This window comes from Maniola hyperantus, chromosome Z, assembly GCF_902806685.2.
Source record: "Maniola hyperantus chromosome Z, iAphHyp1.2, whole genome shotgun sequence".
Lineage (NCBI taxonomy): Eukaryota > Metazoa > Arthropoda > Insecta > Lepidoptera > Nymphalidae > Maniola > Maniola hyperantus.
Genome location: NC_048564.1, coordinates 14927371 through 14953246, shown reverse-complemented (window position 1 = coordinate 14953246; position 25876 = coordinate 14927371). Strand labels below are relative to the sequence as shown.

The 25876-nt window shown below is 35.3% G+C and overlaps 1 protein-coding gene across 4 annotated transcripts in view; it reads left to right on the top strand.

The window, feature by feature from the left end:
• LOC117995347 (DENN domain-containing protein 1A) overlaps nt 1-25363 on the top strand; it is a 38744-nt gene extending 13381 nt beyond the window's left edge. Inside the window, exons 8-15 of one of the 4 annotated variants that reach the window (XR_011238427.1) lie at nt 6273-6381; nt 7431-7619; nt 8334-8366; nt 10315-10421; nt 10718-10913; nt 14360-14752; nt 23079-23196; nt 23557-23698. Coding sequence is in view for 3 of the 4 variants with exons in the window: in XM_034983352.2 (XP_034839243.1) it covers nt 6273-6381; nt 7431-7619; nt 8334-8366; nt 10315-10421; nt 10718-10913; nt 14360-14752; nt 23557-23796 (1267 nt within the window). In the remaining variant the exon portion in view is untranslated. Of the gene's footprint in view, nt 1-6272; nt 6382-7430; nt 7620-8333; nt 8367-10314; nt 10422-10717; nt 10914-14359; nt 14753-23078; nt 23197-23556 lie in introns of all 4 variants that reach the window. The other 3 variants (XM_034983352.2, XM_034983353.2, XM_034983355.2) reach the window with 3 other exon arrangements.
• Nucleotides 25364-25876: the final 513 nt, after the last annotated feature.

Sequence of the window (25876 nt, the reverse complement as noted above, 5' to 3'; positions counted from 1 at the left end):
GCCGTTGGCGCCTCAAACTTGAGGAATACGATTACGAGATTATTTACAAACCTAGAAAATTAAATTCAAATGCAGACGCTCTGTCTCGCATCCCAATTCATGCTATAAATACAGATAATCTTACTAAGCTTTCCTACGAGGCATATTTTAAGAAACAACTTACAAACTCTTTACCAGATTCTAACACAAAAATTGAAGAACACTCACGGCTTTACATCTTCCAAATGCAAAATTATTGCATGCCCCGTTTTCTCTAGATTTCGACAACTCATGCCACATTGTGAGGAATTATTATCTCAGATAACCGACACCGCTTCATTGTTAGAAGCCGAACGTGAACAATGTTCGGTAAGGTCAGTTACAAAAAATAATAAAACATATTATTTTCTTTTTACCAAGGTTCATCATTACGATGAGACAACTTTTCGCTCCATTTACGACACTTTGATGATGCTTCGTGATGAACTTATATCACATCACCCTAGCATTGATGAAATAGCTATCTCCGATTTCTCTGAACCTTTTACTAAATTATCCTATACCAAAATTTATAATATGATTTCCTACGTATTTCATAACACTGATATCAAAATACATATTTATAAAAATCAAATAATATTTCCAACTCCAGCTGAAGTTCCTACAATTCTCAAAGAGAATCACGACACTCCCATAGCAGGACATCCTGGTGTGAATAGGATGTATAGTCGAATTAAAGCCTCATACTACTGGAAAGGAATGAGAACTGACATAGAACGCTATGTGAAGTCTTGCAAACTATGCCAAGTTAACAAACCTTTACGAGCCTGCAATAAAGCTCCTATGGTTATTACATCCACGAGCACAAAGCCTTTTGAACGATTAGCTCTGGACATAGTTGGTGTCTTACCTGAAGCAGGTTTCCAAAAGTTCAAGTTCATTCTGACTCTGCAAGATAATCTTACCAAATTCCTATGTGTCTATCCTATGATTTCTTCAACAAGTGAAGAAGTAGCCCGTAATCTGGTCCACTTTATGTCCTTATTCGCTATTCCTAAAATGATCCTTACTGATCAAGCCATGACTTTTACATCAGAACTGTTTAAACAAGTTACCGATATTTTCAAAATCAAACCCTTACTTTCTAGCCCTTACCATCCCCAAACTAACGGTGCGCTGGAACGCAGCCACGCTACTCTTAAAGAATACCTAAAATCCTTTGTTAACGAAAATCAAAATGATTGGCATTGCTACCTAGCAACAGCTGTTCTCGCGTATAATACAACTCCTCATACTACTACTCAATTTACTCCGTTTGAACTTCTGTTTGGACAGAAACCAACCCTTCCTAATTCTCTCTACGACACAGATAATAATGTTACATACCACGAGTATGTCCGTGCGCTTCAGTATAGAATGAAAGTAAGCCGCGAAAAAGCTTTAGAGTATATTAGATCAAGTAAAGAATCTTCAAAACAAATCTATGATTCAAGTTCTAATCCTAACATAGAATATAAAGTTGGTGACATGGTATATTTAAAATACCATCACAGACTTCGTAAAGCCTTATCTCCAATATGGAAAGGCCCTTACAAAATCGTTAAAATAAATGGAAAACATAATGTTACTTTATTAATAAATAGAAAACATGTTAAGTATCATACTAATTTAATTAAGCTCGCTGTAACTTAAGCTTATCATTCTTTTCAGATTTTTCTCCTACGTCTCGTCTGAGCCAATGATTACACCCATAACGCATAGCCCTGGAATATATTTCGACCCCATTACAAAAATTTATTTCTACAATGATTATTGGAGAGTAATCACGCATCTCAACACCGTCTCATTGGAACCACAGCTTGACAAAGTTGACCGGTTGATTGTTAAAACCTCTCTAGTTTGTGCTAAGTTGCAACCAGAAGAGTACTCTAGCTGCAAAAATGTTTTTAGTCCAATTGAAGTACTTCTAGAATCCAATTATCTCAAGGCTCAATCTCTATCTCATATTATCTCAAGCGAAAATCCTGCTAGATTCAAAAGATCTTTAGAATTTGGTGGTGAAATCCTTAAGTTTTTCTTTGGCACTTTAGATGCTGAAGATGCCCGAAAATATGATGCTGCAATTAGCTCTTGTCAGAGATCTGAATCTGAGATATTTCATTTAATGAAAGATAATATTCATATAGTTAAGTCGTCTATTAATACTTTTAATTCTACTATTTCTAGGTTAAATCAAAATGAGATAAAGTTAAACTCTCAGATTAATAAATTAAACGATATATTGTCTTATGTTACTAGTGATAATGAAAAATTAATGTATTTAACTAGATTTAATAGCTTAGTTAATATAATCGAAAGCTCTTTACTAGCTATCTCAAATTTTCTCGATACTGTAATAAACGCAATTTTGTTTTCAAAAGTTAATGTTCTACATCCTTCTGTTCTAAGTCCTGTAAAACTGTATGATGAACTGTCTAAACACAGAAACTCAATCAATAAAGGTTTAGATTTTCCTGTAGCACTAAGTATCGAAAATATACATACTATTATAGATATATCTAAGTTAGTCTCCTATTTCTATAACAATAAGATAGTATTTGTAATACAGATCCCTCTTGTCTCTCCCGTTAAGTATAACGTCTATAAAACAATCCCGCTCCCGACTCCTCATTACGAAGGACAATCCAAAAGTTTTGCCTTAATCAAACCTACTAAACCCTATTTAGCTATAACTGACGATAGATTAAATTACGTATTATTAGATACTTTAAGAGATTGTACTATTTTAAATAGTGAAAATTCCATCTGTAAATTAGAGTCAATTTATTCTGTAAATTCGAATCCTTCATGCGAGACAAAACTTTTAACTGAAGTGACTCTATCTTTACCAAGGGAATGTGAACCGAAAATCCTATATGGTCTTATTGACATATGGCATAAATTAAAAAATAATCAATGGATATTTGTACAGTCAAAAACAAGCAAACTAACTATCAATTGTAATGATAACTTTAAGGATTATTCTATATCTGGCACTGGAATATTAAAACTGAACAAAGGTTGCATTGGTTACTTTAAAACGATTCAATTTATACCTTCTACCATTTCAAATTTAACTATTGATAATAATAACTTTAATATTAATTTTGATATAACTAATGATAACTGCTGCAACCAAGAGATTGTTAACAAAACGATTCCTCTTCTATCACCTATTAACCTAAGTAATATTAATTTAGATTCCTTAAAAAATTCGATAAACCAATTCAACGATCTTGAGTTGCAAATCAACAGGATCCAAGAGGAATCTCATTTTATAAAATATAGCTCGTATTATTCTGCTTTTACTTATATAATTATTTCGTTAATTTTTCTATTTTTATGTTATAAGATTGTCAAATGTTTTAAACAACGTAATTGCAACGAATTCTGCATCCAAATTTTTTACCAATGTAATCGCAAAAAGATTTCGCATAAAGAAAACAAAATCCAAAGTTCTATTGAAATGTCACAGATAACAGATGATGAAGATAACGCATCTGTAGACCTTCGAAATCTTAGTGCATCCAAAAGAAATCTTACAAATAATTAAATTATGTAGAATATTTTACCATTTCTCTCCTTTTCCTTTTCTTTTTTTTTACTACGCTTTATTTTAAATTAAAGCTTCGTTTAAAGGGGGGAAATGTTATAAATTAATAATTTTAACATGATGTGTTAATTCGCTGCTTCAGCATTTCAATTTATATAAAGCGAACAACCCGCGAGGCGGCGAGGCAGTCCACATTTCCATATTGAATAGTTAACACTGAAACTACTGTATTCGCGTGAAGTAAAAGTTCCGTGTGTGTGAATTTCCAAATTAAATTCGTTGGACATTTCTTGTGGTTTTTTTTTTCAAAAGACTGTCGAAGCGGACCTCCTAACAGGTCGATCTGTCAAGAAACCTACAGGGTACTTCCCGTTTATTATTATTTAATTATAACGGCCATAAAGCCCAATTACACTAATTAAACTACGAGTACTAACTAACATAAATATATCTACTTACAAAAAAATGATAAAATTATATATTTTAAAAAGCAAAATTATAAATTTTCACAAAAGTGCAGAATTCCGTTGACCTAGAATCATGAAATTTGACAGGTAGGTGGGACTTTTAGCTGGCTTTCGGGGAAAAATCTGAAAACCACCATTCTTGTGGTTACATCACACAAAAACAATAAAATTGTGGTCATGAAATAATAATTAGAATTTTCAATTTTCGAAGTAATATAACTATATCAAGTGGTGTATTGTAGGTCTTCACCTGTACATTCTAAAACAGATTTTTATTTATTTTGATGCATAATCGTTTTTTAAATCGCATTTCAAAATGTCGAAAAAATACGACTGTAGTACGGAAGCCTCGTTGCACGAGTCTGACTCGCACTTGGCCGGTTTTTATTTTCCACAGTTTTGTTTTGAAGTGTACAATGCAACAAGATAACAGGGTCTAATGATGATACTATCAATTGCACTTGTAATACGTTGTTGCAGTGCTAGAATACAATTTATTCAATAGAGTAATGATCGCGAGGACTGTGTGCATCAAGTATCAACCCATTAAAGTCAACTACCATATAAAGCGCTTCCTTGATTCAGACTTGCTTGCTTTCAATCCTTTATGCAAAGACTAGCCAAAGTGGTTTCCGTAAATTTAGGTTCATCATCTTTATGATCAATCTATTGCCGGCGCACTACTGAGCAGTCTCATCTCAGAATGAGAAGGCTTTAGGATATAGTCCGCCACGATGGCCCGGTGCGGATCGGCAGACTTCACACATCTTTGAGACCATTATGGAGAACTCTCAGGCATGCAGGTTTCCTTAAGATGTGTTTCTTCACGGTTAAAACAAGTGATAATTATAAATAATATCTATCCCGGCTGCACTCACGTGTCCAGTCGATGTTAGCCCGACTAGTTTCGAACCCATCCGGGGTCCTTTTTCAAGGGAGTCAGTTCGCGCACGCGCCAGTCATGTGCAGTCGGGATAGATATTATTTATAATGGAAATCACTCACGGTAGTTTAAACGCTAAGTGATAATTAGTTACTTTAAAACGCACATAACTCCGAAAAGTTCGAGAAGAGTTCGAAGAGTCTTTCGATCGAATCTTCGACCTCCCGAGGCTGACATGGTAACCACTAAGATATCACCACTTTGAGCTGATGCATCTTTGAACAAGCTGTGATAGCCTAGTGGTCAGGACGTCCACCTTCTAATCGGAGGTCGGGGTTCGATCCCGGGCACGCACCTCGTAACTTTTCGGAGTTATGTGCGTTTTAATCCATTAAATATCACTTGCTTTTCGGTGAAGAAAAACATCGTGAGGAAACCTGCATGCCTGAGAGTTCTCCATAATGTTCTCAAAGGTATGTGAAGTCTACCAATCCGCACATGGCCAGCGTAGACTATGGCCAAAACCCTTCTCACTCTGAGAGGAGACTCGTGCTCTGTAGTGAGCCGGTGATGGGTTGATCATGATTATGATCTTTGAACATATTCAAATGAGAACCAAACGACGTAATTCCCCGGTGAAGCGTAGAAGTGTCGGTTCAATCAATTGATTCAAGTATGCTGTGGCTTTATAAGATAGTGTACATACAAATAATTTTGTATTGACTGACTGACATTGCATTCGAACGCACCTATTTCAAATTGTTTTGAAACGTTTATAGTTTTTTATATAAAATATTTTTTTATCGCGTTATATAATATGGATACTGACATAAATGAAAATCTTTTAGAGTAATCTAAAACACCACGTTTATAATTCGATTTGTTTTATTATATTATTATATTATTATATTATTAGTTATATTTTTATTTTATTATATGTTTTATTTTATTATATTATTTGTTATATATTATTATTATTATTACATTATATTATTATATTATTTTTATTATATTATTTGGAGTTAATTTTTTTTTTCGGTCTTTGATATAGTGTCTAATTATGAAATCGGATTACCAGAAATTTCCAGTTGCTTATCATTGTTGTCATATGAAATAATGTTATAAAATATTTTTGCCATTCGATTAAAAGAAAAAATATTGAATATTTTATAAAAATATAAGTGCCTTTTATGTGAAGTGAGAGTCAGTCAAATATTTTCTTTGGATTATGTTTTCTTTTAGTAATAATATATTCGACATGTACTACATATTTCTATGGATAATGCTTTTCGTGGTAATGTTACATCTAGTGTTATATCTATATATATTTTGTTTTGTCCTATACGTACAGAATCGAGAAGGGTCAACAGATAACGTTTAAAGCAGACGCCTTTGTCAGAACGAGGAAGAACATGCAACCGTTCTTGAGGAAAATACTACAATCGCAGATTTTTCAACAGGTAAATCAAATCAAATCAAATCATAAATTTTATTGCCTGTAAGCCCAATTATATTATATAAAACAAGGTGCTAGATAATGTATGTAACATTCCATCAAGCTGAGGTTAGGAATGTTGGTTAGGATATACCAAAAAAATTATGAGCCTCGTAGTGTGATACCCATGGAAGATATGAGGACTTAAAGAATCTCCAACAGTACAATCCTGCAAACAGCTGATCGGAAAATGAATTTGTAAAAAACTTCTGTGGACTCGATGGGACGTTTGAACGTTTGCAAGTGGCAGACACAACGAAAGAATCTATGGGACTATCTCTAAATATAAAAAGGGAAAGGTGACTGACTGACTGATCTATCAACGCACAGCTCAAACTACTGGACGGATCGGGCTGAAATTTGGCATGCAGATAGCTATTATGACGTAGGCATCCGCTAAGAAAGGATTTTCGAAAATTCGACCCTTGAGGGGATAATATAGGGGTTTGAAATTTGTGTAGTCCACGCGGACGAAGTCGCAAGCATAAGCTAGTATACTTCTTCTTCTTCCTTACCTTATCCCACGCTACGTGGGGTCGGCACAACATGTCTTCTTCTTCCACTCATTCCTGTCATTCGTCAACGTATTATCCACCTCTTTTTCACGCATATCCTCTTTCACGCAATCCATCCACCTTTTCTTTGGTCGTCCTCTCCTCTTTTTTCCTTCCACATGCATACTTAACATACTTCTAGTGACATGGCTTTCTTCCCTCCGCATTATATGCCCATACCATGCCAGCCTATTACCCCTCATCTTTTCTACCACTGGCGCTACTTTCAAACTACCCCTTATATATTCATTCCTTATCTTATCCATCCTTGTCACACCACACATCCATCTCAACATTCGCATTTCAGTCGCATGTACTCGCCTTTCATCCGTCCCTTTTACCGCCCAACATTCTGAGCCATACAATGTGACAGGTCTAACGACTATTTTATAGATTTTCCCCTTATATATATTTTATTATAGTATACTATAATAAAATATTTTATTTTATTCTATTCCAGTTCATAGACGAAAGGCTGGAGCTGCTGAACTCGGGGCGCGGGTTCAACGACGAGTTCGAGGTGGAGTGCAATCACTACGCTGAGAAGCTCAGCACGGGCAGCGGGCAGAGGCTGAAGCAGCAGTCCCGAGACTGGGCGAAAAGCGTCAAGAAAGAGGGCGGCGCCTTCTTCAAGAACGTTAAAGATAAGGTAAGTCTCATCATCATGATCATGATCAACCCATCGCCGGCTCACTACACAGCACAGAGGGTTTTGGCCATAGTCTACCACGCTGGCCATGTGCGGATTGGTAGACTTCACACACCTTTGAGAACATTATGGAGAACTGTCAGTTGGGTATTTTACTCCAATTTTTTTTATTACTTTATTATAAACTAGGATAAAAATAATGACGTAAACTGAAAAAACTAATTAAATCGATCAAATAATAAAAAAGTTATAAGCATATATTTCTGATTAGACAGAGATAGCAATATAGAATTATGACGTCATTTTGACAAATGCCATAGTAGCTTCGTACGGTTTCATAAAAAATTTCGTTTTGCGAGAAAGGGATAGAAGACCCTCCCACTCCAAAATTAAAATGTCTGTAACTTTGTAAATCTTTGTTGGATTTTAATATTTTTTCAGCGTACGTCATTATTTTCATCCTAGTTTATAATAAAGTAATAATATTTATCAAATTCAAAAGTAGTAAAATACCCAATTCCGGCGACTTCGCGGGAATTTTTGTCGTCGTCTAACGCGTCTAAGGAAATTTTTCACTACAATAAAATAAATGGCTAGTAATGTAACTGTTATTATAAGAGTAGATAATATAAAAAATGCTTCGCTATTGATCACTAAGTTGCATGCAGTAAGTACATGGGTTTTTGTTTTGCTTTAAACTGTGAATATTTGCAGGCGAATCCCGCAGTACAGTCGGCTGTCAAAACGGTGAGTTTCAGACCATGCCTTTTCAATTTACTTTGTTTTCATGTTTTATTATCGCTATTCACTACTTTGGGGAACACTTTATATACTTAGGGTCGTCCATAAATCACGTGAGGGGGGGGGGGGTCGAGTCAAATCTCATCTAATCTTACGTTGGAGAGAGGGGGGTCTCGGCAAATTTCACGCAATTTTTTTTTCTGATTGAAACAAAAAAATTATACTATTTTGGTCCATTTAATCCAGATTGTTCATGCATAAGAATTAATCTTAAGCGTAATCGTAATACGACTAAGATCAATCACTAATTCGTTCGAAAGAAAATAATTTCATTTTAAGTATTCTATTGTTAAATTTTTATTACACTCTTAAACTCTCCGCAATATTGATTACTGGTGTTAACTAGTCGTAAATAAAAGCACGAAGCATTTTTTTTATTTTTACAATAACAATCCAACGCGTTTACGTAAGAAACCCACATTTTGAAAATCTCACGTGAGATTGGGGGTTTGGGGAGGGGGTTGAATAAAATCTCATGACATCTCACCAGGGGGGAGGGAGGGACAGAAAAATCAAAAAAACACCTCACGTAATTTATGGACGCCCCCTTATTTTAAACAATCCATTCTAATATTATAAATGCGAAAGCATGTCTGTCTGTTAGTCTGTTTGCTAGCTTTTCACAGCCCAACCAAATTTAACCGATTTTGATGAAATTTGGTATAGAGTTAGCTTACATCCCGGGGAAGGACATAGGCGGAAAATTGAACAGTTCCCATGGGATTTTTAAAAACCTAAATCCACGCGGACGAAGTTGCGGGCATCATCTGGTACAATATAATAATATGCTAGCTTATGCCCGCGACTTCGTCCGCGTGGACTACACAAATTTCGAACCCCTATTTTGCACCCTTAAGGGTAGAATTTTTAAAAATCTTTTCTTAGCGGATGGCTACGTCGTAATGTCTATCTGCATGCTAAATTTCAGCTCGATCCGTCCAGTAGTTTGAGCTGTGCGTTGATAGATCAGTCATTCAGCCAGTCAGCTTTTCCTGTTATGTATTTAGATTATCCATACTAATATTATAAATATACGAAAGTGTGTCTGTCTATCTGTCTGTTTATACTGTTTATTTAGCAATATATGTATACTATTAGTATAGCCTGTTATTCGTATCTATAATTGTTAAACACTCCCTAAAACTTATTTTTTTAAACATGAGGGTAGTTAACACTATGGAACTAAAGTGTAGTAATTAGTTATTTCCACAAAGTAGTGAATGGCGTGAAATACAAAACTGTTCAACTTACAATCTGCACAGGGTTTCTTTATCTGTATTTACTGCATGCAATCTTTACTATTTTTTCTTATTTTTATATTGGGGATAGCATGCATTCTTTACTATTTTATATACATTGAGAAATGATATACAGTGGACTCCCGGTAGTCCGGCCCCTGTCTAATCCGGCTTCCCCTGTAATCCGACATGACAATCTTCGCTAGAGTATTATTTTGATTCTGATTGCTTAGTTTGAATTTAGTTTGAAGAAGATAGCGGTGTGGTCTAGCGTGCGTTCATTGTTTACTGTTTATTCATTATGTATTAGGTACGTATTCGTACCTAGTAATAACGTCACAAGCTCAGAAGCGAAAGCACAAAACACTGACAATTAAAGAAAAATGTGTTATTTATTAAATGTATTATGCTAATACTAGCTGATGCCCGCGATTTACAATTTTCAAAAACCCGCGGGAACTCTTTGATTTTCCGGGATAAAAAGTAGCCTGTGTGTAATCCAGGGTATAATCTATCTCCATTCCAACTTTCATCTAAATCCGTTCAGCCGTTTTTGCGTGATTGAGTAACAAATATCCAAACATCCCAACATCCAAACATCCACACTTTCACATTTATAATATTAGTAGGATTAAAATGTTCGTTTTGTCTAATAGGTCCGACAAGGCGGTAAGAATATGAAGTCGGCTGTTAGAGGATTGAAGAACAAAATGCCCAAGACCGGATCAAGGCCATCTTCCGTTAACACTACTGATGACAGCAGGTAACTAACCACACTGATACCACTCTCCGACACTCCATACAAGTTAACTGATTTAATTTTATATACTACTACCGGAACACCGGCTTTAAAAAAAAAATATAGCCTATGTCACTCAAGAATAATTTACGTGCGAAGTTTGACGGAGTTATGGAGTGAAACTAATAAAAAATTTGATCCCGTATCCCGAAGAATCCCTAATATTTTACCAGATATCACTGAACCAAAAGTAAAAATTGTACTAACACTTTATAGGCCATGGCATAAATAATTTTTTTATATAATCTATTTGTCCCCAGGTTATCGTGCGGCTCCGCGACGCCCGTGTCCTCAGACTCTTCGGACTCGACTCCCTCCCGCGACGTCCCTCCCCGGGAGCCTCCCCCGACCCTCCCGCTAGACCTTCTGACGGAAATGGAATTCCTCCTCAACAAGCGCCGCGACAGCCTTCCCGGGAACACGCACAATTCCGATATAAGCCTCGCGGATAGAGCTGTGAGTGATTAATATGACCTTCTTAACATTTCTTCCTCTCTTCTCTTTTCGCTTACACCGTGCTATGACCGTCAAATGTCGTCTCCTGAATGGTGATGAACTTTCAAGTCATAATGATAATCGCGAATATAAAGAAAAACCATTTAAGTACATTACACATAAATACTTACTAAAAAGCAACTAATTAAAAATGTTAAATAAATACTAGCGTTAAAGATGGATATAATATAGGTTATAATGCAGAAAACGGGGTTTAACCCGTGTGAGTCCTTATGTCACTAACCAAAGAATCATTTCGTGCATATTTGAATGAACATATTTTATATAAGAACGGGTTTTAACCCGTGTGAGTCCTTATATCACTCATTAAAGAATAATTTCGTGCATATTTGAATGAACATATTTTACATCAGTACAGTTACTCACCCGTGTGAGTCCTTATGTCACTCATTAAAGAATAATTTCGTGTTTATTTGAATGAACATATTTACATAGCATATTTACATTAAAGAATAATTTCGTGTTTATTTGAATGAATATATTTACATAAGTACAATTACTCACCCGTTTGAGTCCTTATGTCACTAACTAAAGAATCATATCGTGTATATTTCAATGAACATATTTTATATGAGAACGACTTTTAACCTGTGTGAGTCTTTATGTCACTCATTATAGAATCATTTCGTGTATATTTGAATGAACATATTTTACATGAGAACGGGTTTCACCACGTGCGAGTCCTTATGTCACGCACTAAAATATCATTTCGTATATATTTGAATGAACAAGTCACGTTTTATAGTGTTATCAATTTATTCATAGCTTCAAAGATATGTTACGAGTTTACCGATTGACTACCAGAAATACCCTGTACGATTGCGGTCATGGCACGGTCCGGTGTTTCAATGGAAAGCTTTAATTGTATTTCACAAATAATAGATGGCGCCAAACATCTAGAGCGCTCTGAATACAGGACAAGTAGCGTCGCAACCATTTTCGAATAACATACTGACTTAGCTCAGCCGCACCACATTGTGTTGATATTGCATTAATTTGTGGTAATCTTGCTAGTGTTTTAGCTAATAGCAGAAAAGTGTCAGCCAATCGGAGGCTCTATGGCCGTAATTTGACAGTTACACCTCACCTCTGATTGGGTTATACTCACTCACTATTGGATAAAATGCATTTATGTAACCATATAACTACGACCACACCTGCGCGTCATGAACGCGGGATGCGGGAGCGTCCACGACCCGTATCTACGTGCAGTAGGTGCGGCTGATGTTCCCGCTTCGTAGTTGCTTTCGCGCAGGTTTGGACGATGCTTAAATTCAGCCAATCCAACAATTTAGATGGCTTATTAAGAAGCTAAAGGCATAATCTGGTATGCGCAGAATTCATATTTGGGGTCTCATTAGCGGGTCACGACGCACGGGTTAGTGTCTGTGATTGGTTGGCTGTCTATCACGTCATACTTTGCTCTCGCATTGGCTGCCGCGTGTCTTCGTACAGTCTGCCGCGTATACATTAATCATTTATAGAGCGAGTGGTTGAGTGTACACATGCGCAATTATCCAAACTCTTGCCTCGAGATCCTGGCCGTTTACAGCCGCACTCAGAGTCGCTAAACGTTACTGAAGATTGAGTTAAAACGCGACAGATTTATGTGAGAGATAACTCTGTCTCGTTTAACTCAATCTTAAGTAACGATTAAGCTACTCTGAGTGCGGCTGTTACTATTGACCTGCGCAAATGATTGCATCGTCACACCGTACGTCACAAACCGTCATACTTTGGTAGATGTTTGGCGCCGTCTATACTAAGTATGCTCGCTGTGTTTATGTCATAGCTTTTGATTCATTACATTGGAGCTTCGCACACACATAAGCACTTTACAAAAGTCGTATTAAATGATTAGGCTTAGTACACATCTCGATAACGTTGATAGTTCGCGCGTTGCAAAATGCAACTATATCACTCAATGAAGCAGCAATGTACAACCAACTAATGTCATATGAGCTCGGTGAGTATCAGTCAGTGTAAGCGAATCATCCCGCTGGAGTCTACAAATTGCTCCGTGTAGAGGTAACTTGAAGATCGTGATAAAATTGAATAGGGAGTGGAGATTTTTATTCCCAATAAAATTGGCATTTCACATACAATTTTATTAGTACCAATAATTAATGATTAAACGAACTCACCTGTAAGTAAAGTTCGATCATAATTGGGTATTTTCCTACTTTTGAATTTGATAAATATTATTACTTTATTATAAACTAGGATTAAAGTAATGACGTACCTACGCTGAAATATTAAAATCCAACAAAGATTAACAAAGTTACAGGCATTTTAATTTTGGAGTGGGGAGGGTCTTTTATCCCTTTCTCGCAAAACGAAAATTTGTATGAAGCCGCACGAAGCTACTATGACATTTGTAAGGTGTGACGTCAAAATGCTTTATTGCTATCTCTGTCTAATCAGAAATATTTAAATGAATATAACTTTTTTTGTTATTTGATCGATTTGATTGGTTTTTTTCAGTTTACGTCATTATTTTTATCCTAGTTTATAATAAAGTAATAAAAAAACTGGAGTCAAATATCCAATTATACGATGGATTCGTCCGAAGAGATTAGCAGTTATACATTGTAGTACTTTTTTTCTTCTTCACACACGTTCAGAAGTGAGTGGAAGAAAAAGACATGTTGTGCCGACCCCACGTAGCGTGGGAAAAGGCAAGAAAGAAGAAGTTATTGTAGTACTCTTTTTGTGTGTGAGAAGCTTAGTAAATTTTTATTAGAAAGAGGGTAGTTTTTTATTGTACACTACACACACGTAATTTCGATAACAATAATTTTTGTTGCAGTATTCTTTTTTTATGTTGTCCTTAACGTTTCAAAAGTTATAAAAATAGAATTTAAATTAGAATAATGAAGTGTCTTTTTGAATTTTCTTTTTATTGTTATTTCTTTATTCTTGTTCTTAATAATTATGTTGTTTTATACAGGATTGTTTTAATATTTCGCTAAAATTTCAATTGCGTGACAGGTGGTTAAAGTTACGTTACAATTATCGTTAAATCTTAACCCTCAATAAGAACAAACATGCGTTGCTAGTTGCAACGTTGCGACGTGAATTAACTGACAAACAAACAAACTTTCGCATTTTTGATATGGATAGTGGTATCCGCCGTTATTCAATAGAGCAACTGTAAGCAAGGATTGCAATTAAAACGTTGGTCGTATTGAAGTTGAGGTTGCAGTTTTCTTTATGTCGCATCGTTTCAAAAAGGCATTTCATTTCAATCATTAGTCGCTTTAAATGTTAGCATGTATAATATCACAATTGTATCTAATAATCGTAAACGTACATGCACGTCGCATGTACTTTCCAGTACGCTCATTAGGGGGCACCGTGGCACATTATCAAATTTTTATTTGCAGAAAACACTCACACCCTGCCCTCCGCCCCGGTTACCGGTACGTCCCCATCCTCCCCTCCGCTACCCTATCATATCGACGAGGAAACTGGTCGATATATCCGATGCGCCCGCGCCTCCCCCGAGGGCGATACCACCGCCATCTACGACCAACTTTGTGACCAACATCACAAAGAACGATGCCAATGTAATCGACGATTTCCATACGAGCACGATAAGGTTCACGGAAGGGAGCGACAAGGCGAAGCTCAAGCTAACGCTATCCTCCAACCAAAGGTCACAGCCTTCCCAGCCTTCTAACGGTTCAGTAAAACCAACGTTGGCCCCCAACGTTGGCCCAAAGCCTAGCCAAGACAGACCGAGACCACGGCCACTCTACAAAGGCAGAACCCATGAGGTAATTTTGATATGTGCTATTATTGTCATATCGATATTATATGTTTACGTAAAACAAATGCATATTATATCCCTTGAACCCTAAAACACCAAGAGTGGTTTGCGTTTGCACTAACCTTAATTATATTAATGATATAATGCGGAGCATAATAATTAAAATTACGCAAAAAATAATAATTATGTTTATTTATTCAAAACTAAATTAATTTATTGTCAGTTAATCATAGTAATATTCTTCTAACAATTTGCTAAGTCCTTTTTTGCCTTTGGTCTACTCTACCGTATGCCTTGCATTGCTAAATTATTTATTTATTTGACTAAATTTGACGGCAAAATACGGTGTCAAAGGTTCTATATGATTATTATTATTAAATAAAACTTATGATATATAATATCGTCTAGTGTGAGTAGGTAGAAACGTATAAATTATACAGGTAAATATGGAAACTATAGTCCAGTATGTTAGTTATATGTATACAAATTATACAAAGTATACTTTATATTGATAATAACTTTTACACTATTAGGTATAATTATAATTATAAGGGCGAGAACATATTACTAACCCTTAACGCGACCCGATAGAACACTGAGAATGTTGACGCAAAATTCAAATTAAATCGTAGTACAGTACGCGGCCTTTAGAATGACATTTCGGCTTTGTAGAGCGTTGTCTCTGTCACTCACTCATACTTATATGACGTTCCGTCGATCTCAAGGACAGAGACAATGCTCTACAAATCTGCTATATCCTTCTAAAGGTCGATGTACATTACTTTCTGCCGCGTACTGTACTTTCTATGACCACAATCACCCTAATCTGTTTTTTCTTAGCTGCTTTAAAAGGTAAACAAAACCCAGAAAACAACAAAATGACACTGACTTTAGACATTGGCGTCTATTCTGATGTCATTCTCTAAACTAAACTTAGAGTATCTTTTTTAATATCTAATAAAAAAAAAATACAAAAAAAATAAAAACCGACTTCGATACACAAACACTAAAAATTGAAAAATAATTTAATTTATTACCGAATATATTATATATACAAGAGTTGATATAGTTCCATAATAATATTTTTTGGGGTCGGTGCCAATTAGCTTCAGCTGCGCGAATTCGATTCTCTCTCCAATTAAGAGCAATTTACTCTTATCCGTTGAGGAGTTCCGTTATCTATCTTCGAAGATGTTCATCAGATCTTCACCAAATTTAAATGGGACCAACTTTGAAGTATACCCTTTCAAACAAAAAAAGAATTTTCAAAATCGGTCCAGGCGTCTTCGAGTAATCGGGGAACATACATAAAAAAATAAAAAAAAAGATTCCGACGAATTGAGAACCTCATTTTTTTGAAGTCGGTTAAAAAGGGACGGAAAATGAATTAAAGACTATATTATTATTTTAATGTTACTCTATGCTCAAAGCTGGTATCTAAAGTTAAGATGTTTGACAGTTTCAAATTAAGTTTGTCTGCCCTTATTTGATCTAACCTCGATTTCTCAAAGACCTTCAAAGTGTACTTTAAAATTCATATTGAATGTGGTCTATAACTTTTAATTTTTTTTTAAATTAAGTGAATGTTTTTTACGTTTTTACGCGACTTTTTACGTTATAAGTCAGCTAAATAAAAATAGGTTAATTAAACACGCGATTCGACGTATTGTAGTGATATAGTAGTGGTGAATAGTAATTGCGATTTGATTTGATTCAACACGCGTCAATTTTTATTGGTCACGTCTGTCATGCGTCATATGTTGAGATTGTCGTTAGTACTTTGACTTTGCTCAGACTTAAGTTTCAGTTAAGTTTAGTTTAGTTTAGTTCAAATGAGACAGATTTATCTCTCTGACATAGCTCTGTCTCATTTTAACTCTAAAGCTTATTTCACACTACGGGATATGAACTATACTATAGTCCGGTCAAAATAGACATTCAAGGGTACAATATATTGCATAGGGCTAAAAATTGGTACGAATGTTGTAAACAAAAAATATATACATAAATGAATTTTGATAATCCCCATCGATTTATGTTGATGTTCCCAATATCCGTACAAATTTTTAGCCCTATGCGAATTATTGTAAACTTGAATGTCTATTTTGACAGGACTATAATATAATTTACATCCCGTAGTGTGAAATGAGCTTCACAGCCGTACTCAGAGTCGCTAATCGTTACTTAAGATTGCGTTAAAACGAGACAGATTTATGTGAGAGATATAGCTCCGTCTCGTTTTAACTAAACTTAAGTAACGATTAAGTTACTCTGAGTACGGCTGTCAGTAAAGTCTGGACAAAATCAAATTACGCTATGTAGATCTCAGCCTTAAATTCACACATCGAAACACTGCCTAAACCTAACCACCTCGCTTATAAAAACACATCATTTTGTTTTGGAATGCGTGTTTGGAATGTTTTATGTTGTATTTTGTCCTTTTTTCAGTATTTCCACTAGTTCATGGTAGCATTCAAATTTTCTTGTTCATTACAAGGCCCTGTACTTATAAGGGTCGTCAAAATGTCAAGTCGTATTGCTTTTGTCGTATGCTACTGCTTCGCACGAGAGAGGTACTGTTCCACTATACATTGTATTCGTGTATAACTTTAACTATAGTCCATAGGTATACGCAGCACACGCCACGGAAGCTCTCAGGTGGGATGATTTTTTTCGACTTAATTCACAATTTATCGTCATACCGGCAGCTTATTTTCGCAAAATGGTTATAAATTATAATTTTCTTACATAATCCCTCTTTCTATTAATGAAAACTCGTGCATTAGTTTCTGAGATTAGCCTTAACAAACATGCAAGCATGATGGGGTAATTTTAATTTAATATTATGTATAGTGATTATGTATAAAAGTTGGTGTTTGTAGAACTCGGTTGTCAGTTAATTTTTTTTGAAAAAGTCTAAGAGAACTAGTGAAAATTTATTATATAGAGATAAAACGAAAAATGAAATTATTAGGTTCCTAAGTATTTTCAGTACTAAACTGTGATATTCTGAAATTAACTTTTTGGCTATTTTTTTAAAATAAAATTATACATTTAGTATAGAATAATTAATATTAAGTTTAGGTAGTCCATTACTAATTGATAGGTTATAAAATCAATCAAAGGAATTAAAAGTTTCCTTCTTACGAAATACTGTAGGCATAATTAATTAACACTTAGGTATAGCTCTAAGCAGTGGCGTGCAGGTCATAGAGGCATAAATGCACTGCTTACCCCAGTTGTAATAGCTCAATGCATAGTTTTCATTATGACCTGCCATTAAACAGGTTCCTACCTAACTAATGCCTACCCTGGCTTCAAACTCTGTGCACGCCACTGGCTCTAAGGTCATTCTCATTAATCAGTGTGGTAACTGTAAGGGAGTTAATTCCAGCCTTACTATTGTGTGCCAGTTGTCACGAAAATATTAAAATTAATGAATATAACTAAATATTACAAACTTTTAGAATTAACATACAAGGGATCCTACTTAGAAACAAGTTTAAATTATGTTAATGTTAAAGTTTGAAGTCAAATTAAGTAAAACAGCCAATCGAAAATTTGCGAAACTTGCGAACCAATCTAAAGTTTCCTTAGGCGTACACTAATACTTTATAGAAAACTTATCGGAAAAAAAATTTGTATGTTTAATTAAATTAACTTTTTGGTGCGAGGCCGTGGCAAGATACAGCCCTACAGAAAAATAAGATAATAATTAAAAGTTTATTTCAAACTAGCTGCTCCGGCGAACTTCGTACCGCCGAACAGTCGATTCTTTTTTCAGGATTTTTTGTTGATTTTTCTCTCTGCCTCGTACTTCAAGGAATATTATAAAAAAAGAATTAGCGAAACTGGTTCAGCTGTTCTCGAGATTTGCGATCAGCAACATATTTAGCGATTCGTTTTTATATATTTCAAATAATAACAAAGACGACCATCATGCCTAATAAAAACAATTCAATTGCATAATCAGTACCCTTATTAGTTATTATAAATGCAAAAGTGTGTTTGTTTGTTGATCACGTCGCAACGGATTGACGTGATTTTTGCAAGGTTATAGATAAATACCTGGAGAGTGACATAGGCTACTTTTTATCCCGGAAAATCCAAGAGTTCTCACGGGATTTTTGAAAACCTAAATCCACGCGTACGAAGTTGTGGGCATCAGCTAGTAATAGTATATTAGAAAATGATGAGATCTAGGTTGGAGCGCGATAGATTTCAGCCATCATCGAATAAAAATATACTGTAAATGAAGTACAGAAAAACATCTGGCAAACGCCAAGCGCCAAACGCCAAGCGCTTACGAGCACGAAGAAACCAATATTGTGTTTTTTCTGTTTGTGTGGAAAATTAAAAAAAAAAAAAAAAAAAAAAAATCTGCTTATATTATTTAGAATAATACATTACATCAACAACGGTATTTAAAAAGAAAAATATCGCGAAAAGAAATCTTTCTCTCCATATCTAAACTGTTTATTCTCATTGTACCCGAACAGGTGCTTTAGTTTCATTTATTATAGGTTTTAAAAAACTGGCCAAGTGCGAGTCAGACTCGCGCACCGAAGGTTTCGTAATAGGGTATTATTCCGACATTTTGCACGATAAATAAAAAACTATTATGCTTAAAAATAAATAAAAATCTGTTTTAGAATGTACAGGTAATGCCCTTTCATATGGTACAGTTATCTTAAAATACTAATTATTTGTTCATGAACACTTTTTTTGTGATGTAACTACAAACTCACGGTTTTTAGATTTATTCCTTTACGTGTACTATAAGACCTACCTACCTATCAAATTTCATGATACTACCATAAACGGGAAGTACCCTATAGGTTAAAGTACCTTATACAGACACGACAGACGGACAGACAAACAGACAAGTGATCCCATAAGGGTTCGTTTTTCCTTTTGATGTACGGAATCCTAAAAATAAGTGGCTCTTTGGACTGTATGAAAATTTACGGCCGGATTAGGTGCGTAGTTTGAAATTATTTCACACTAGAAGATGTCCGCGACTTCGTCCGCTTGGAATTAGGTTTTTAAAAATCCCGCGGGAACTCTTTGATTTGCCGGGATAAAAAGTAGCCTATGTCACTCTCCAGGTCTTTATCTATACCCATGCAAAAATCACGTTAATCCGTTGCACCGTTGCGACGTGATTGAAGGACAAACCAACAAACAAATTATACACTTTATAATAAGGGTACTGATGACTAGATGTCTTACTATTTATATTATTTACAATAACATTTTAGTCCGCGGGCATTTGGATTTTATAAATATCGTCTACATACGCACACCTCCGACACTCTTTACAAGCGAACTGGTTTAATTAGCTCTCACTACTATCGGAACACCGGCCTGTCCGCACACGATTTGTGTGTGCGTGGGTAATAATAGGGCTGAGGTCTGAGCGAAGCCAATCTTTTTGCTGGTTCTTCTCGGTAGGCAAGGCATTCGGAAACAGTGGTAGTTGCATTTGACGATTCAAAAGAACTTGTAAAAGTTTAAATGAATAAAAAAATATATATATATCGAGCGGGACAAGGACAGCACTATAGTACGAAACATAAGTGCTCGCTCGAGTGACAAGGTGTGAACCATAGAGCAGAAACAAAGAGGAGATGTTGTATTAAGATTTCCCTATGAAATATCGAGTGACATTTTGCGGGGTGAGGGGTTGTGGAACGCCGCCCACTTCTCAATTTTCCATCTGCGGGTTAGTAGCAAAACTACTCGCTTAGCGACCTAACATCGATATATTGATGTCACTACATAGTTCAGCTATCTCACACTAGATGTCAATAAGTGTAGAAATTACGTATAAAATTACTTACAAATGAAATGTGATACCATTCATAGCATCAGAACGTCTGTCTGAATAACTTTGACACGATAAAACACAACACTTCATCCTTTTGTTCTTAAAAACGCGAAAACACACCGATAATACGAGTCTCAATATATGTGAACCTGACGAACGCAGACAGCATACTAACCAAGGCCCCGCCCACAGTGATGACGTCAGGACCTAGTTGAAAATCACAGTGCACAGTTGCTTAGGCCAACTCCTCTTTGTTTCTGCTCTATGGTGTGAACCGAGTGACGTCATTACGTTGCGGGCGACGATGAATTGGCGTTCTTCTTTACGTAGTAATAGTTAGTGTGTGGTTAAAGAGAGAACTTACACGAAAAATCTCAAGTTTGTACAGCCAGCAGCAGTTTGAGCTGTACATCGATATACCAATACGTTAATCAGTTTTTCTATTTATATATTTCGCGTTTATGTTGCCTTATCGATTTATTTTGGTTGTTTATGATGCTCAAGTATTTTTATATTAAAGTTTCTATAAAAAAGCTTGTCGTAATATAGGCCCTTCGATGAACACTTACTTGTATATATTTCTTTTATTTTGAATACAAATTGATACTAAGTAGTATCAATAAAAAGCAGTACGAATTGACATTTACGATCTTGTTATGGTTCCTAAAATATCCATGGCTGGTGGAAGTACGGAGCTCTAATTCGTTTTGTGTATGTGATAGTCTGTATATACTCGTTTCTTACTATAAGACTGCACAAACTGTAAAACTCGACGCATGTATACGCACTTAGTGTTATATGTAGTTAAGTACAGCTAACTACAGTAATGTTTTTAGACGAGTTCAAGCCGGTTCGTAGCGGGCGTAGGTAAAGGTTGTTTTCTCAACTTTTGACTTTAACGCCCTTTGATATTAATCTTTGCTCTGTAGTCTTTACATATGGATTTCGGCTGGACTGAAAGTTGGAATTCAAATATAATATTAGTGATGGTATACTCCATGGAGCGAAATTTATATCGTAAATATTACAGTATTATATAAATATTGCGTACGCCTTGTACATTTTAATATGTCGACTTGTACTTTTTGTGCATTAAAAGAATGAAAAATATACAAGTAAAATATATTTTTGTTACTTTATACATATTATAATAAAGTTAAATTACATAAAAAGGCAGATTTTTTTTTACAATACTGTTAAATAAAAGTTGTCAATCGTATAATAATAGTATACTTATTAGAAAATTGCAGTTAAATTTTATTGATTAATGAAAATTATTATGTTAACAATACCTGATTTATACCACAATAAAAGTTTGTATACAAATGTAACTTAACTTTTTCTTTGTTAATTAATTCCATTAAGAACTACTAAAACCCCTTTCCGATGTCTGATCCTGGTTTTGCAACATTTCTCTATGCGTACCGTAATAAATATCGAAGACACATTAAATTTCAAAGTTATTTTATATTTAATTCTCAAAAACGGTCATTAAAATAAAAATATCGTGATACTTTCCACCTTTAAGAAAGTCTAGGTTACACACTAATTGTGAAAACGTTACGGGACTATTTAAAAAATGGTTTTACTTTAATTCTGTCTCATAGTTTGCAATCTAATAAAATTTTAATGGTAAATTTTTACACAAATATTCTCGATGATTTATTATTTATGATATTTTTCAAAAATAGCGCATATAATTTGTTGTTAAATCCGTTGCTAGTTGCTAGTTTAGTTAAGAATTCGTATATGCCAATTTTCTTGAACCTGTGTCCCTGTACAAGTGTTTGAGTTTGTGTGTCACCTTGAATCTTTTTTCCTTCAAACCTGACGAGTGACCTTATGTGCCTCGATTGTATGTTTTTTCATGCTCACTGGAGTTAGTGCATGACGGATTAACAGGAGTTTATACGTAGTGCGCTCTACAAAACAGACAAGTAGTAGACAAACGTATCAATCTCGATGAATTTTTGGACGCGTTCTAAAATCAAATTTATGTGTCTGTTGTTTGCCAGATTTCTGTAATAATATGCAGTTTTAAAGTTACAAGGGCTCAACATACAAATCTTTGAAATCATATCGAATTAAAAAAGCCCCAATTCCAGTGAAAAGTTTAAAACCTACAGTCCAGGCTTTGATTGTGTTGCACATTTTTGATAGTAAAAAGGGTATAAAAGTGTGTAGCTAATTAAAATTGTTACGTCGTGAGGCGCTCGAGGAAAAGCTTTAATCACAAGTAAATATTAACCGAGGAATTTGATCCAACTTCGCTTACTCAGCATTGCCTAACTGGTACATAACCTGCCTAACTAAAGGGGCTTGACTTAAAAACGCACATAATTCAATAATTACAGTAGATATTTTAAATTACATTGATTATTCACTGTTATTTTTGTTATTTGAAACAGTTGAAGTATTTAACAGCTAAAACTTTTGTTTAAAGTAGCTAGTACGGAACATTAACCGTGCGATCGAATTTCGCACTTGACCGTTTTTTTTACAGACACTGTCAAATTACTTGACATGGGAAATAAGGAACGGAGAGAGTATTTATTTTTGATGCAGGGATTAATCGTTTTTTTAATTTTAAAACCGTCCTTCGTGCCGGTTACGGTGTCTTGGTAAGTCAGTTTTTTGAAATTTAACAATTTTTTTAAAACTTTTACATGTGTTTTTATCATAGTTCTAAATTTTTAACGACTTTTGTAATTATCCCGCATTCTCAGTATAGTAATGGCATTTGGCGATACGAATAGCAATAATCTTTAGCCAAGAAAATTGGTTATTTTTTGTCAATTTTTCAATAAACCACATTGTGAACTGGTAAATCACATTAACATGATTCAAAATGTCATTAAAACTTCCTGACAGACGTACTTAACTATTTATGTCCAGTTTATAATTACCGGTACCATGAGAAAGTTGCATAATTAGGAACACGGGTCGCACCGTCGTTACTAAAACACCTACTTCTTTTTCAGTCATGCGATTCCGACCTCATAAAACTGGACGATTCGCCCCCGAACCTCGAAGATTTCGATCCCCTTAAATATCGAGACAAGAGTGATAGGTCCGACCCCATAAAGCCCTCGACGGATAGCGCTTTGCTGCACGAATATGGGCTAGATTTTAGCCAGTTTGGCTTGTCAGATTTCTCAGCTAGCTCAAGCGCGCAACAGGAGTCTTCGGCAGTTCAAAAAGGATGGACCACGTTTAACTAGACCTATATAAAAAATCGGCAAGGGTCTAAAGGCATGTCCTTCAATGCGCGGACGTCATTCATTAGCTCTATTAAGAGGCGTCTCTCCGTCCCTCGCTGCATAAAATTACAAACTTAGTTTGGCTTTCATTTGAATACTAACCAATCAAACTCAATGGAATTTTGTAGATACGTTCTAGAACTAATATCTGTCTGTGGTTTTCTAGGTTTTTGTTAAAATATTCAGTTTCGTAATAACGCGGTGTCAAGAATTTACATACAAATCTTTAAACCCTTAAAACGAGTTATTTTTACAGAAATCTGGCTAATTATAGACATAGATAATAGTTCCTAAAATGTGTCAACAAAATTACATCGAGTTTGATTGGTTGATATTCAAATGAGAACGAAAGTACGTTTGTATGGATCGAGTGACGATATTTTGTATGTTTGAATCGCAATGTCGGTGGGCTGTGAGTGTCGATACTTTAAAATTAAAGCAGTTTTCACCTAACCCGATCTCATGGTCTGTTGCGTATCTCATTAGACATGTAATTTAACTATACAATGCCACCAACTTATTTATTCAGGTGGGCTAATTTGGAACTAGAACCACACATGGAAGTCGAGGGCATCAGCTAGTATTGCAATATATTAAGCTATATTGAATCTTCACTGTGTTGAAACAATTTTGATTTAATTTTTTCTTGGAGAATTAAAAAAAAAAGTAATACCAAATTCTTTACAAGCGACTCGTTTACTTGAACAGATAAGTTGGTGACACTGTATAGATACTATGCAAAGCGGCCAACGTTTACGTTACGTGCTTTCATTGTCTGTCATTGAGATTCAGTGCTAAGTCATCTCAGTTGGTTACCAAAGTTACTCCAAAACAAATAAAGAGTTTGGGAATTGAGAGGCATTTATTGGATATGCATGTCCACTGAGTTACGTATTAGGCCTACGGGAGCTTAATTTTCTATGTCATTAGAAACAGAACTCCGTGCGGAATTCGAGCGTATACACCCTCAGGTGACTGTTTTAGGGTGTATAAACGGAATAAGCGATTGATTTTAATAATATACCGACAGGATTGTGCAACTTTAATACAAATTATAGGTACTTTAAACAGCTTTACTAGATGAGAAAGTCATATGAAATGTCGTATATAAAATAATTGTAAAGTACGTAAAAGGGAAGAGAACTTTCATACACTTTCATTCCGAAATCAGATTGGATGAAGTGAAAACTGAAAGGTTCTGCGTATACAACGTTAGTGTTAGTATAAGCAAAAACCGAAACACGTAACTTACGTGCGTACTTACGTACGTACTTGCATAAAGAATATGTATGTAAAAAATATGAAAGTTTACGAAGTTATAAGCTTGTTGTGTTGAGTCTTTGTCCTCGCAATGACATGGTCACCCCAAGCGAGCGGCTGTGAGCGAACGGGCCGTGCGCGCTCCCGCTTGCGCGGCTTGAATAAGCTGGTGCATGCAGTCATTCAACTAGGTGTCCAAACTTGAAGGATTTCATAGAAGTTTTTTGTCAAAATATAACACGATGTAAAAATATCTGCAATCTATTCTGTTAATTAGTTGTTGTAGTAGTGTCTGTTGTTAGAGCCTCAATAGCTCAACTGGTAAAGGAGTGGACTGAAAACCGAAAGGTCGACGGTTCAAACCCCGCCCGTTGCACTATTGTCGTACCTACTCCTAGCACAAGCCTGACGCTTAGTTGGAGAGGAAAAAGGGGAATATTAGTCATTTAACATGACTAATGTTCTTTTTTTAAAAAAAAAAAAAAAAAAAAAAAAAAAAAATGATTCTGAACAAACCACTTTCATGTTTTACTTATACTGAAACTAACGTTGTAATTACATACAGGATGCAGCAGAAATTAATGTACATCGTCCTTTAGAGATTTTGGCTTTTGTAGAGCTTGAGTTGTCTCTGTGACTCATCGTATGTGACGTTTTGTCGGTCTCAACGACAGATACAATGCTCTACAAAACCGCTAGCTCTTTCTGAAGGTCGATGTACAATATTTTCTGCCGCGTACGGTACATTGAGTATCGGCGTCGTATTATGATTAGTTGATAA